Source organism: Puma concolor, chromosome D2, assembly GCF_028749965.1.
Source record: "Puma concolor isolate L17-30 chromosome D2, mPumCon1.1.hap2, whole genome shotgun sequence".
NCBI lineage: Eukaryota > Metazoa > Chordata > Mammalia > Carnivora > Felidae > Puma > Puma concolor.
The window spans coordinates 23998469-24014249 of record NC_141677.1 but is presented as its reverse complement, the minus strand read 5'-3'; the positions used below and the strand labels follow the sequence as shown (position 1 = coordinate 24014249).

General features: G+C 37.1%; 1 protein-coding gene across 2 annotated transcripts in view; it reads left to right on the top strand.

Moving 5' to 3' along the window:
* The window catches only part of TMEM26 (transmembrane protein 26), a 48366-nt gene extending 39395 nt beyond the window's left edge, over positions 1-8971 (top strand). The window contains exons 5-6 of one of the 2 annotated variants that reach the window (XM_086679797.1): positions 2060-2136; positions 4882-8971. In XM_086679797.1, coding sequence (XP_086535923.1) covers positions 2060-2136; positions 4882-5186 — 382 coding nt within the window. In that variant the 3' untranslated portion in view covers positions 5187-8971. Of the gene's footprint in view, positions 1-2059; positions 2137-4876 lie in introns of both variants that reach the window. The other variant, XM_025918363.2, reaches the window with a different exon arrangement.
* The last annotated feature ends 6810 nt before the right edge of the window (positions 8972-15781 follow it).

Sequence of the window (15781 nt, the reverse complement as noted above, 5' to 3'; positions counted from 1 at the left end):
GTTTCCTCACTGGTCTAATAGGGATAAGTGTAACTATTTTGTAGAATTGATATGAGTGTGACCCTTAGAAACCCTTAGAAAGCTTCCTGAAATAGTATGAGCTTCAGAAACTGTGGGCAAAATTATTTAAAACTTCAGGAACTTATTGGAGGTCTCTTATATATAGACATTGACATTGCAAAGATGGAAAAGTTATAGACTCCATTCCCTAGGTATCTCCACTTAAAATTCTAGACTTTATACTTCTTATGAAGAGACCTATGATTGCATTTGATCTTGGAAAATCATCAATAATGTCACACTGTGGACTTATAATTAGATAATAGTAAGGGAAAATCCTTGAGCTTTCTTTATGGTGGCTGCTGTGAAATGGTATCTCTTCTATCCTATTCTAGGTCATCCAGTTACAACTTGACAAGATCTTTTAGGATCCTGATCGTGTCTTCTGGGGAAATGGTTTCCCATCCAACCTCCATGTTTTATGTGTATATGAGAAGCCTTCCATCAATGTGCAACCAAGTCATTGGTGAAATGTGAAGTAGAACAGAATCAAAGACAGAGCCTGCAGCAACTCTCAGAGAGCTCCCTTTGGGGAGTCATTTACAGAGTTAGAAATCCACCTAATTGTGCTCACACCCAGAACATTTCTTAATCTTGTTAATAAGAACACTGTGGGAGGCTTTTTTTACAAGCCTTATTTAAACCCAAATGTCTGATATTAATTTATTTATCATTACTTCTTTGGTAATCCTAACTCTATTGAAGAGAGAAAGAGAGAGAATGATCTTAGTATTTACTGAGTGCAATTGTTCTCAAGGAAGCTGTGCTAATTCCTAGTAATTACTGTCTTCCATAAGGGCTTTCAGAAATCTTCTAAATAATCACTTAGATAACCTAACTAGGGATTAATAGTAAATGTGCCTTTTGTATTTTAAGATACACTTCTGCTTCATTTTGAAAATTAAGACTTTATTATTTTTTTTGTCTCCACCCTTGTCTCTGCCATTAACTGCCAAGATAATGATGGCTCATAGTTTTTGAGATCTAATTTTTCAGGGCCTCAATACTTGAAGCATTTAAAGATATCTTTTACAATCACCTCATTTCTTTTGGTTTCAACTACTCTTCCCTGATGCCTTTCTATTCCTCTCCAACATTAAAATCCCTCCTGACAGAGAAGTTGGCAATCAAATCTGCTATAATACCACTAATCTCAAATTGATAACTTCCTTTGTATTTTCACTAAAAAAAATCGACTTTGACATTTCTATAGTATCCTTTGTATTTTTATAACATCTATTCTTTCTGACTTCAGTATTCAAGACCATTCTTTTAGGTCGATGACATTTGTATATTTGCCAAGTATGGATCCTTCTTCTGTACATTCAACAATTCCTTCCACAAATATTTGTTGAGAGTCTATTATTTTCCAGTCACTGTTCTAGGCCCTGGGGATACAATAGTGAAAGAAACTCTCATATTCCTTGACTTACATATTCTAGTGTAAATTTTTGATTATTGGATTTATCTTTCCACTTTTTTCTGACCTGAAGATACTTTTCTTTTATATGCTGAGCTTTTCATTGTTGAGCATCATCCAGTCCTTTTGAGATATATTTTTAAGTTAGAGTCTCATGATCTTACCAAAAAAGTTCTCACTTTTTCTTGAGAATTCTTGAAATCAGCCCTCTGAATTTGTGAGTCAATGTCTAACATTATTCTTAGCATTTATCTCCAATAATGTTTCCATGATTTTGTAAAACTAAAGACAACAATATGGGACAAAGAGGCTTTGCCATAATTTACACAGATGTTGGCACATGTGGGAGTTGGATTTTAAGTGTCAGTTTTGCTTTGTGTGTTTTATTTTTTTTTTTACTTCCTCATTATTCCATTATAATCATGCATGGAGTTTCATGGGTTTCTTATATCACCAAGATGTTTTGACAAGTCTCAAGAGGTTTATTAGTGCATACTCAAATATGAAAAAAAAGATAAATTATTTCTTAAAAAATGATCATATTTTTATTACTAATTTAAAATTATGTCTGCATTTTAGGAATAGCCCTGCCCTAGTCTATGCCATCCTTGTTATATGGACCTGGAGCATGCTGCAGTTTCCACTTGACCTGGCAGGTGAATGTCTTGATGTTTGCTCAAAGAAACAGAAAATGATTAACTCTTGATTAAAAACTGTAATAAAGCTAAGGAGGCATTTGAGAGGATTATCATTTTAATCATTTTGATATCCCAATGTTAATTCCAGTTCAGTTTAGAAGAAAAGTCAACTGAAACTCAGGAAATACACTAGTGGATCCACCCTGTTATGTGGTGAGCGGGAGATAACTGAACGTTAGCAGAGCACAGGTTTACATTCTCTTCAAAAGTGGTTCTATCATGTATGAGTTGGAAAATCTCCCTCAAGTTAGTTAAGACATCTGTGCCTCAGTTTCTCACCGATGAAATGGGGCTGATAATCATAGTAGCTAGGATTGAAGGTTCTTGTGATGACTAAATAAGGTATGGTTTGTAAAATGCTTAGCGCATTTGCTGGAATATAAATATTCCTTCTTGATATTTTAGGAGCTCATTTTTCTCCCTTTGTCAGAACATCACAAGGGAGTAAGAGCAGTTCTGGGGTCTCGTGGAAAATTAAAATTCTTCTTAGAAGTAGTCCTTGGAATTCCATTGGCCTTATTTTAATAAATACATAAACTCCTGAGACTTTGCAAGAAGAAACTGTTTTCTAAGCATATCATACTAACCTAGAGTTGCATTGTCCAATATGGTACCTGCTAGCTACATGTGGCTATTGAAATTTAAATGAAAATTAATTAAAATTAAACAAAATCCAAAGTTCGGTTCCTCAGTCACACTAGCCTCATTTCAAGTGCTCCACTGCCACATGTGGCTGCTGTGGTAGGCAGTGGATTAGGCAGAACATTTTTACCATCACAGAAGTTTCAACTGGACAGCATTGATCTGGAGTCATCCCTTAACTTCTAGGAAGGATCCCTGGAATTCTGACTTGAGATTTCTCCAGGATGCCACTTTACTCTGAAGAAATTCTAGGATTTAGTAATTACATTTTCCTTAAACCTAACTTCTTTTTTATGGCACCCTACCCACTGGCATCAGGATTAGAATTAATCTAGAATAGGGATTTTTAATCTTCTCTGCATCTTTTTTTGGCTTATGTTAATAGGCCCAGAACTTTCAGAGGTAATTTTAGAATTTAGCAACCACTTTATGAAACAAAATTGTCACCAGAGTAGATGGAAAGAATGACTGTGGCTTTTTAAAACTACCCCAAATCTCATTACTAATTAATAATTACAAACAAATTTTTGCCAGTAACACACATCTCTCTCACACACACACACACATTTTGTCATAATGTGCCAGTCTATACTTATTGATCAGGTGGTGTCTCCCAACAGAATATAAGGTACCATCACTTTAGATGTTGAATAACAGTCTTAGGAGGTCCCTTCAGAACCATTTCCTGACCCTAACTTCTTAGGAGAGGCCACTATTGATCTTATGTTGGTTTTTCTTTTGTCATTCACTCTGCTGATCCTCACCCTCCCCTATCTTGTGGTTTATAGACTTGCTAAGAAAATTTTTATTTGGGAAAGAAATTCTGTAAACTTTCGGGGGTGATAATGTTATGCAGCTGTTTGAAAAACAAAGACCAAATGTTACTTCTGACTAAATCACTATTGTATTTTCCAACAAACAGTACATTATGTTCACCCATATCAAAGCAGCTTCATAATATTTGCAGGCTCCAGTAGACGAAGGCATTCTTTGTTTGAAAATTCCAAATGGAGGGCTTCATTATTATAAAGGATTATATTATGCCCTTGACCTTGAATTAAATTAGCATTTTAGAAATTAAAACAAAAAGGTTCATCTGTTGATTGGGCCTCCTTTTGTTCAACTGGAAAATCAGTAATTATATCCAGTGTTTCTTGTAAACTGTGAAACAAAACCATAAGGCATTAGACAAAATGAAATAACAATGGCATTTATTTTGGGCTTTTGTCCCCCCACCATTAGAAAAATATGTTCAACATGAATTGAGTTTCAATTTGAATTATAAACACTCGAATTTCCACAACATAATTTATACATATGCCTGACTAAGTCAACCAGGAAACAGGTAGATCCCAAAGGGAGGATACAGAAGGATCTGGGCCTTGCATCTATACTCTGTTCTGTCTCCCAAACTCAGCAGTCAGATAAGTCATTCATTATCCAAAGGAAAAGAGAGAAGTGAGAAATCAGAGAGGAGCTAGTGGAAACAAAAAGAACTGGTGAATAGGGGCCCCTCTCCTCACAGACATCATTGTTACCTCAGTTTTCAAAGGAAGAAGTGGGCCCAGGAAGGTTAAGTAACTTGGCCAGAATCTTGCTAAAAAAAACGAGGCAGCCAGTGTATCTGGCTTGAGGCCTAGAGTGCCCGGCTGTGCTGTCTCCTTACGCAGTAGACCCCAAGGACAGACCCAGCAGTTTGTCTTGTTCTATATTCTTGCTAGCCTAATTGTGCTTTCCCCAGGATTCAGACTAAAAGGTGATCTAAAATTTGTTACATGGATAGAAACATGATGACTGGCTTTCTTTGGTGTTTTATTGAAATTGTAACAGATTCTTGATTTTAAAGATAAAATTACTAAGGATATTAAATAGTTAAGGGGTGACTAAGGGTGGTGTTAAATGTAAAGGGTGGTATCACCTTTCCCCTCCAGAATTAAATTATAGAATCACTCCCAATTGTTAACTAGCACAGCACCCATTGTTAATGACTCTTCCCCATTTCATTCTGCCTTATACATTTCAGGGATGTGCTAATTGTTCTGTCTTGTGTTCTCAGTACAGCATGTCGTCTGCCCCTTGTCTGTGGCAATGAGGGGGTTCCCCAGTCTGTTTTTTTGCCAGTACAGTGCCGATCTGTGGAACATTGGAATCAGCATCTTCATACAAGATGGTCCCTTCCTTGTCGTGCGTCTCATATTGATGACCTATTTCAAAGTGATAAACCAGATGCTGGTGTTCTTTGCCGCAAAGAATTTCCTTGTGGTGGTGTTGCAACTCTATCGCTTGGTGGTGCTGGGGCTGGATGTCCGTGCTTCCTTGCGAAATCGGCCAGGAAGACTGAAAGCAGAGCACAGCTGCCCGTGTGAGCCAGCTGTGAGTGGGATCTCACCTGGAGATTGGGCGAGTGGCTCTAATGGGGGCTTGGGTACCCCCTTGCAGGCCTTGCCTGTCACCCCTGAGCACTCTCACCCCACACCGTAGTTCCTTACTGACAGCAGCATGCAGCTAGAACGTTCGACTTTCTGGTTCCTCTTACAGACAGAATCTACCCCCCCCTTCTTTTTTAACTTTGGCATGTAATAATTTTCAAAGGAACAACATAAAAAGCGATCTTAATCCAAAGCCGAGGAATTTTCTTTTCTCGACTGAATGGAAAGAACTTTGATTAGTGGCTATCGCTACAACTTCTGTGTGATGGTATCAGATGTTATAGTTGTTCAACGACTAAGTGATTTGTTTGTCTTGAACTGTTTGAAAAGCTATGGACAGGGTTACAGTGACATGCCCTCAAAAAGATTTAGTGCAGACAAACTGTCACGGCTGTTACCTGAAAATAGAGAAGCTTTGAACTTTGGCTCCATTGTCAGACTATCTCATCTGATCTTTTCTGCAATGTCCCTGACATCAAAAAATGTACATTCAGTGAATGCAGAACAAATGAAGGGAAAAGTGCTTTTAAAATTACCTCACTGTGAGCTGGAAGCAGTGAAAATCTCTGCCCAGCTTCCATGGCATTGAGAGCCCTCTTCATCGCTGCACAGACCTTCCCAGGAAAATCATTTTTCTGGGCTGATGTGGTATTCTGTCATGGCGCATATGCTCTTACAGAAATTTTATTGCTTTTGGCTTGGGCACTGCGAAATTCACAGCAAGCCATTTCGGTTGTGAGGCAGGAAATACTGGTAATGCTAGCAAAGTCACAATTTCCACCCTGAAACATGATTTGTGGTATTCGTCAGTATTTTTCTTAACTCTACTTTACCGTTTTCTCCATTGCCAAGTCGAATTATGTGGGTTGAAGCAAGGAAGCACTGAAGCAGTGAATAAAGGTGTTTCAGTCCCTTTAAGTGTTACCATAGTTTCTGGAGTCCGCCAGTGGTAGGCAGAACTCCTCTGAGCTGCCACTATGGAGCCGAGCCTGCCTTTGGTCTCAGGGAAGGTACTGGGGCTGGAGGCTGGCATCAGCCCTACACACAGCCAACAGCCGTTGATTAGTGACAGGGCTCAGAAGATGCCACCGCATTGTGGATGTCAGAAAATTCGCTTTTCTTGCCTGCATTAACGACTTCACTTCCCCAGTGTTGAAATAGCCATACGTTACCCTTTATACACATCTGTACTTTCTAGATGGAGGTCATTCAGAACCTTTTGAAATGATTTTTGCTTTTAAGATGCAGTGTGGAAAGCTACCTGACTATATAGCAGTAATTACATGTGGGGCAAGCAGTTCCAAAACTCTTCTTTTAGGTTTCAAGGCACAATTCCTGCTTGTTAGTATGCTGAGGAATTCAAAAGGACATGAAAGATAAGACACAGTATGACCTTAAGTTGGGTGTGGCTGTGTGACAACCAATCAGAACAATTTTATCTATAAATCTGTGTGAATGATATCTGCTCAAAGCATTGGGTAAAAAGTTTCCTAGGCAAATTCTGTTTTTATACAGAGAAATTGGTATTTTCCACTTCATGGCTTTGGTGCCTCATAACGCCTTTCTGTTTCTTCCTTTTCTTCCTTGTGTTTCTAATTTTAACAAGGTGATGATTATAAAACTTACATGTGAAACTAACGGAGTACATTTGTAATTTTCATAATAATTTTGTGAACCTTAAGATCAGGAAATTATATTTATATAAAGTAAAGAACTTGACAACTTTTAAGGGCGTGTTATTTAAAATGCTTAGCAATTGGAAGCAAAATAATAACTGCTACTATTTATAAGAGTGCCTCGCGGAATCTGTTTTTATGTTGACTGTTTTATGTTGAATGTTTTCCTCCACAACATGTATGTGCTGCTTATTACTGCAGAGTTGCTCATGGCATACTTTTCATGTTTTAATTTTTTTTCTCCCAGCAAAACAAACATTGAACATCTAAAAATAGATAAACTATAAAGTAGTACGAGCTGTTGCAAGGATATTTTTAAATGCTTTCAAAAATGAGACTTGGCTGGGCCTCGTGAATGAATTCCTAGTGTTTAAGTAAAGTATTTTGTAATTAGCACTCCTCCAAAGGCCTGGGAAATGGGAAGTCCAGAGTCTTGCTTTCCTTAGAGTGCCAGGATGGCAGAGAGCACAGAGGACCGACTCGGCAATGAATAGTGGCAAAAATAGACACACGCTGTACAAGGTTTTCCAGGAAAATCTGCTAAGGGCAGCATTTGTTAACCTAACTGCCAGTACGCTCACTCTTTTCGACTGTTTTTATAGCAGAAAAAAACCTATATTCATTTTGTTTATTTAAAAACAAAACCTAAATCCAGGTTGTATCCCTAGGACCCCTGATGGCAAGAGTTAGAACTGTATTCATTTAATTGTATACTTTTATTGTAGATTGCTAAACGTTGGAGTGTTTGAAAACATCCCAGCCTTTGCTATGTCAAGTGGCTAGATCAGTAGTTACCTCCATATATTGATTGACAGCCTGGGACTTGCTTCCATTTTATTTCTAATCAGATAACGATTTAGACCATCTGTACAATGTGTTGTAAGCCATCCCTCTCTACAGCCTTGCACAAGACACGTGACACGCTAATCCCCGGCCACCTAAGAGAGTGGCTTGTTTGTGTGCTGTGGTTATTGTTGTGGTAGTTGTTCCTGAATGGCTTGATTGAAGCCCTATCAAATGTCCTCCATAAAAACATTTTCTCCTTGTGAGAAAACAGCATACGTGTTTCAACGACGCTGCATGCAAACAAACCTTATAACCATCTCGTGGATTTACTTTTCACCTTAGTAAGATAGGTCTCAAAGGACGTGACTTCATAGTGCAAAATGTCTAGCTGTCTTTGTCTTTCATCATTCTGTTAATTTTTATTTACAGATAACATAAACTGGAACTAACATAAAAAAATAAAAATTCATATCGGCCAATAACATCCTCTCTAATCTTCCAAAATGAAAAATCTTGCACAGATCTATCAGTTGGCTCTGCAGTGCTTCCATTCACATGCGGCAGCATTTCAGGCCTTGTAAGATCAGAAAGAGCCAAGAAGTACCAGGATTCACTATTGTAATACTAATTGTGAATTTTTTATTTATTGGAAAGTTTCCAAAGCCCAGGAAAGGCATGCATTGTCTGTTCACATGGTTTAGGGTTTCCTCCCAAGTTTCAGAGTTCAACATTGACTTCTTTCTATTCTCTTTGGCATTTAATTTCAATGATTCGGAATCCATTCTCCTGTTAAAAGAGAGATAGAGAGGCAAAAGGCCAAGCCTCTGTCCACCTTCACTCTACTTCAGCTCTACGAAAGTGGAATGTTGAAATATACTGCAGGGCCTTAAAGATGCACATAAAAAAAAAAAAATCTTGAATTATAAGAGACTGTTCCTTTTGTTGTTGTTGTTTTTTCTAACTTCTTTTTACTTACTGGACATTCTTATCCACTCTTGCTAATATCTGATACAAGGCAGCTGGAGAACATTTATAGCCTTGAGGCTTCAAATAACTTTCCCTATGATGGGAGGAACTTTAAACAATGTTCGAATAATCAACTGTTGCAACCTTATATTTTACACATGTCCCTCCTCTAAATCCTTCTTTCTAGAATATTTTGTGAGAATATTTTCTCTGAATTATTTATATTTATACTATTTTGCTATGAATGACCTTTGTATTTTATTATACACATTAAATAGTTTGTGTAGACCCTTATCTTGATGTCTGTTATCTGTCTGTATTTCTTGTCTTTGTTGTCTACTGTCATTAGTTTCATTTAGTTTTTAAACTTGGATTTAAAAAAAAAAAACATCTATTTAGAATGTGACTAAAGTGGCATTTCAAACTAGCGAGGAAAGACTGACCAATTTTATAAATGATGTTGGGAAATTTTGTGAACCATCTGGAAAAAATAAAGTGAGATTTTTATCTCACGCAATATATAGAAATAAATTCCAGATGGATTAAAGAACTAAATGTAAAAGTGAAAACTATAAAATATTAGAAGAAAATATGGAATGTGTCTTTAGCATTGGGGAATGGGAAGGTCTTTCAAAGCAAGACATGAAACCCAGAAGCTATGAGAGAAAAGATTGACAGATCAATAAAGGTTTAAAATTTCTGAATGGCCAAAGGTGTCAGAAATACATCACTATCATTTTCTGGGGAATGGTGTCAGTGCAGTTATACAAGAGAAATGAGAGATATAGAAATTAGAAAGAAGTCAAGTTTACTATTTAATTCTAGAAGATTGAGTCTTGAACATCCAAGAAAAACATGCAAAAACCTACGGCAGTATTAAAAATAATAATCTAACATCATGCAAAACTCAATGCTTTTCTCTATATAAACATACATCACATAAAATATGTATTTGAATGAGAGATTTCCATTACAATATAAACTAGAACCATAAAGTACATAGGAATAAACTTGGTAAACTTGGTACAAGATTTTTGTAAAGAAAACTTCAAAAATGATTTTGAAGACCTCAGTGGATAATAGCATCATAAGTTACATTTCTATTGGAGAACAGTTAGATGCCTTGATATTTTAAAGAATTTCTCCTAAATTGATCTATAAATTTAACACAACCACCATAATGACAGCAATAAGATTTTACTTTTTAATGATTACCCAAGCTAATTCTAAAGACTTTTTGATAAAGTAAGGATGAAAGAAAGTCTGGAAAATACTGAAAGTAAGAAAAAAAATGAGAAAGAGCTTTCAGTATATTTAAATATATTATACAGCTACAATAACCAAGAGAATTCAGTTCTGTCAGGCAGAAAAAAAGGAACAGAATAAGGTCAAGAAATAGGTTGAAATACATAAGGGTTTTGATATATGATAAATCATGAGTAGAGGGGTGACAAAGTATCGTATGTGGTTTAAGGTTTTTAAAATATCAAATTGAATACCTATCTCAACCCTTATGTCCAAAATATTTCCAGATGTATCAAAGAGTTAAACATTACAAATTTTAAAAATATATTATAATTGCAATTGTGAGAATGTTTTCTAAGTTATACGTAAAACTAGAAACCATAGGCAAATAATAAATTTCCACTTGTAAAATTAAAAATTTTAGCATCATAGGGGCACCTGGGTTGTTCAGTCACTTAAGCCTCTGACTTCAGCTCAGATCATGATCTCACAGTTCATGGGCTCGAGCCCTGCGATGGGACTCTGTGCTGACAGCTTGGAGCCTGGAGCCTGCTTCAGATTCTGTTTCCCTCTCTCTCTGACCCTCCCCCACTCATTCTCTCTCTCTCTCTCTCTCTCTCTCAAAAAAAAAAAATTAAAAAAATTTAGCATCATGAAAAAACCGTAAGTGAATTCAAAAATTGAATAATGAACTAGGTAAATACTCTTGCAACAAATGTAACAAATTGTTATTTTTCTCATAATGAGCAAACAGCTCTTACAAATAAGAGAAACAAATCCTTTGGAAAAATAAGCAAAAGATATATGATTCAATGCAAAAGGAATAGTTAAGGAAATGCAAATCAAACCACAATGAAATACCATTTTTCAAATTCAGACAAAACCACAAGATACCATTTTTCAATTATCAGGTTGGCAAAGATTCAAAAATGTTTTAGGATGTTGTATTAGAAGGACTCAAGAGAAATAGGCGTTCTTACTCATTGCAAGTGAGGATATAAATTGGTATAACTTCTTTGGAAGATGATTTGGCAATATTAGTCAGAGTTAAAAATACATTTGTTATCTGACCCAGCAACTCAGCTTTCCAAGGAAGTATCCTACAGATAATGTGCACAAAAATGTAGGTATAAAGCCATTCAAAGCAGTATTTTCTATAGCAGCAGCATAGTGTCCATCCATAGGATTATTATTAAATTATGAAATAGCTATATTACATAATACTGTGTAGCTTTTTAAAGGAATAAAGCAGATGCATAAGTGCTGCTAAGGAACAATCACTTCGATATTTTGCTAGGTCAAACTAAGGGAGCAAACCATGAGGTTAGTATGTCACTCTTTTTATAAATGTTATTCATCTTTACAAGTGACTGGTAAACCTACAAAATGATCCCCAAGTTTCTGATGATCATAGATGTTCCCACCTTTTCTATTCTTTTTTTTTTTTTGTGGCTGCTTTACTTTTTACAATTTGAAAGTCTTAAGTATTCATTATTTTAGTGATTTTATTTTTTTAAACAACACTTGCACATACGTGAGCTTTTTTTAAATATTTATTTTTGAAGGAGAGAGAGACAGAGTATGAACATGGGAGGCTCAGAGAGAGAGGGAGACATGGAATCCGAAGCAGGCTCCAGGCTCCAAGCTGTCAGCACAGAGCCTGATATGGGGCTCGAACCCACGAGCTGTGAGATCATGACCTGAGCCGAAGTCAGACGCTTAACTGAGCCAATCAGGCGACCCTATTTTAGTGATTTTAAAAACAATTATTAATAAAAAACAAACCTCACCAGCTTACAGAGCCTTCTGCCACGTGTAGACACTCCAATATCATTCTGCAAATAAAGCAAAAGCACATCAATCATTTTCACTCAAGAAAATATAGACTTTGCCATTATAACTAAGAATGATCTTTAGACGCTTTAGATGAATCAAAGGTTTAAACCATGTGAAATTCTGCTTGCCTTATGAAGCTTGAAACCTTGGGAAATTAAATAATGAATAGATCTATAAGACCACAGAAAAATCAAACCAACCAAAACAATTCAGTGGCTCTTGATGCATACCATGGAGAAACTTTGAAATGGCCAGTCTGACACTTTCACACCTCCTGACATTTATGAAGCCACCAAAACAAACCACAGAGTTATTTCACATTGAATTACAGAGTCAAACTGATTTCCCCAGGAGAGATAGAGAACTGAAGAGCCCTGAAAGAAAACTCGGAAAGAATCTTTGCATCTGTTTCCAAGTCCATATTCATAGTCCATCTAACTTGTGTATGTAAGCTGTTTAGGGTTTTGTCAAATATTTACTCAGCTTAAAATTGATTGTGCTGAGTGATCAAATGGATCATATGTAAGTCTGATCATATTATTGAGGAAAACGAAAATTCCTAAACCAACCATATGTCAGATATCATATAGTCTTTGTATCCAAACTAAGAATTTCGGGCAAGGAAACTTGAATCTACAAGACAAAATATGTTTTCTCTGTGGATGCTGATTTTCAGCGTCTGCCAAGTGCATAGCTGGAGAATTCAGATGGTTGTGGTTCTGGGATCTTGGGGATTGTTTCTACCTTCTGGCAAAGAATGTTCTTCCCTATTATTCAAATGTTCCCAAATGACCTGAGTGACAGCTAACAGCTGGGTCAAAAGCTGTAATTATTTCATCAGGTCTCTTGGTTTCAACTAACTTCTATAACTTGTGGGGATTTGGGGTATCTAATTTCAATCTCTTTCCTGGATTCCATGCCTGGATTTGCACCTCCCCTGGCCACTCTGCAAGCCTCTCACACTCAGTATATATAGAACGCTTATCTGACCATACCCCAGTCCCAATAGACTCCCCTCCATGTGTTCCATATAATGGCTAGCAGTCTTTGCCGGCTACACAGGCACCTACATGAAAACTGGAGATATCCTTGACCCATGGCTCTTCTTTCTGATCCTTCCTACCCAAGTAATACTCACATTCTTTCAGTTATGCTGTTCATAATTTTCTTTAAATCTTTAACCTACTCTTTCTGTTTCACCTGCTAATGCCCTCATTTAATGTCTCATCATTTCTTGCATCAGGGACTCTTGTCATTTTTCAACTGGCCCTCCACCCTCCTGGTTTAATCCCCCCTAAGTATTCCAAACTTCATTCAGAACTGTTCTAAAATGCACAGTGGATCATGTCTCTCTTGTATTCAAAATGATGATGCCTCATTGCCAACAAGATCAAGCATAAAGTCCCAGGAAAGTCATTGAAAATATTTTACAAGCTGGCCCTAATTTGACTTTTCAGCTTTGTTTCCCATCACTTTGCATGTGTGGGTGCACACACACACACACACACACACATACATACACACACACATCCCTTCCACCATAACATAGTACTCATGCCTCATGCTCCCCTAAACATGTCATTATCCTTTACACAGCAATGTAAAGTTTGCGTACTTTGCTATTTCTTTTTTTAGCAATGCCTTTAAAGGTAGTCCTTTAGCAATGCTACCGCTCTATTACTGATTCTTTGTCTACTGACCCCTTATCTCTTCTGGGTGGCCCATTTTCCCATCCAGACTTGATGGCTAAAGGAAGGAAGAATGGTCCCATTGGCCAAGATCTTCTGTAGCCTTTAGTAACTCCAGCAGAGTGAGTGCAGGTATTGTCTGAAAGTAGAAAATGCTCCAGTCTCAGGTCTCTGATTTCTAGGGTTTCCCTCAAAGAAACAACGCTAGGTAGAGCTAGGGGATTTATCACTTATCATGGTCCCAGTCTAGAGGCTACAGGAGAAGCAACAGGTCAGTGATTCTCAGAAGCTTTCCTCTCTTCTTCTCAGGTCTTCTCAGCTGACAGTTGTAATTTTTCCTTTATTTATTTATTTATTTATTTATTTATTTATTTATTTATATTTCTGTTTATATTGCCTAAGTGATGCCTTCCCCTGCTCCTTACAAAGATTCCCCCTTCTAGCAATACTGCCCATCAGTGGTCACCAATCTTGGCAAAAAAATAAAACAAAAACAAACAAAAACAAAACAAAAACAACAAACCAAAACCCCCAGAAGCTTCCAAAGGCTCAGCTCAAAGATCACATCTATCTGCTTACGGAACTGAGTGACTCTCCTCCTTTACTGTGTGTTCACAGCACTTTGTTCTTGTCTCTGTCCTCATGTTTATCATAATGTATGTAATGATTTGTTTGTGTGTCAGTCTCTTCCACACCTGTGAGCTGTTTGAGGGCATGGGCCATATCTTATATTCTATTATAATAACCACACAGCTCCAGACATACTGAAATTTTGTCTGCTCCCAGAAAACACCAAGTTTTTTTTTCTGTTTTGGGGACTTTGTTCTTGCTGGTGCTTCCTGAAACCCTCACCCTGGATCCTTTTTATTTGGATTCCAACTTAAATGCAAGGTCCTCAGAGAGCCCATCACTTTTTAATTTCCTCAATAATCTCCACGATATCGATCTTTATTTCTTTTTCCTAGCATTTTTCACTAGTTGAAATCATCTTTACTGTCTATCCTACCTGTCATGAAAATGTAAAGGTCAAGGGTATCTGTCTTGTTCATCTTTTTGTCCCCAGTGGCTAGCACATAGTAGCTGCTTAAAAACTACTGTTGAGTGCATTATTTTTTCTGTTTATTTATGCTGTTAATTCTTTTACAAAACTAAAATCATACTATGGATCTATTTATTCTACTTTGTTCATTTACTGTCATTTCTTGAGCTTTTCCTAAAGTTAACTATTCTTTGAGAACATAATGCTTACCTACTCCTATGTGTGAACATAGGGAAAACCTAATCACCAAACACAACAGACATTCCCAGCCATCTTCCTCCTTAACACTCTGCCTTGGGTGCTGTGGAATGCCTCTTCCTTGTGGTCCCCTCTACTCCTGTGGTGCTGTGAGACCCTCACTTTCAGTTCCCATATTCCCTCATTGTTGGTTCCTTCTCCATCCATGGGTCTGTTGACTCTTGCACTCTCTAAATTACAAATTCTATCTTGTCCATCTGGGCTCATCTATCCCTTTGCAATTTCACTCCTACCAATGATCTCTTCTGTCTGTACTGCAAGCTTTCCCCCAAGCTTCTCTTCCACGTCTCCATGCAGATGCCCTTCTGGCACTTCCAGGTCAACACGTCCACACTTGGATTCAAAACATGCCCTCTCTTAAATCAGTTCCTTTTCTTGAACCTTTTATTTCTGTTAACACAACCACCATCATTCCAGCCATTTTGGCTCAAGCTAGGTTGTCATCTTTGATTGACTTTCCTCATTCATACATTTGCTGAATCCTCTTTCTTGTTTTGTGTAATGATGTAATTATATTGCTTTTCTGTGATTATATAAGTCTTATATGTTCCATGTAATGATTTCAAACATACAGAAAACAAAAAGGAAGAGGGTAAAAATCACAGAGAACCCCAATCCCCTAACTAATTAATAATTTGGAAGCCATTCATTTGTGAATATTTTATTTTGGGTAGAAATATGATAGATAGATGATATCTGGATAAACATAAAATCATATTAATTAAATCTTTAAAGATTCAAAACATCAGAAGAGTTCCAAAATTGTGACTTAATTTATTTTTTTTAATTTTTAATACTAATTTATTTTTGAGAGAGAGAGAGAGTGAGCAAGGATGGGGCTGAGAGAGAGGGAGACACAGAATCCCAAGCAGGCTCCAGGCTCTGAGATGTCAGCACAGAGCCTGACACTGGGCTCCACCCACAAACAGAGATCATGACCTGAGCCAAAGTTGATACTTAACTAGCTGAGCCACCCAGGCACCCCATATTGTGGCTTGATTTAAATTTGTATGATGAACAACTTCAGGTCTCAATCTT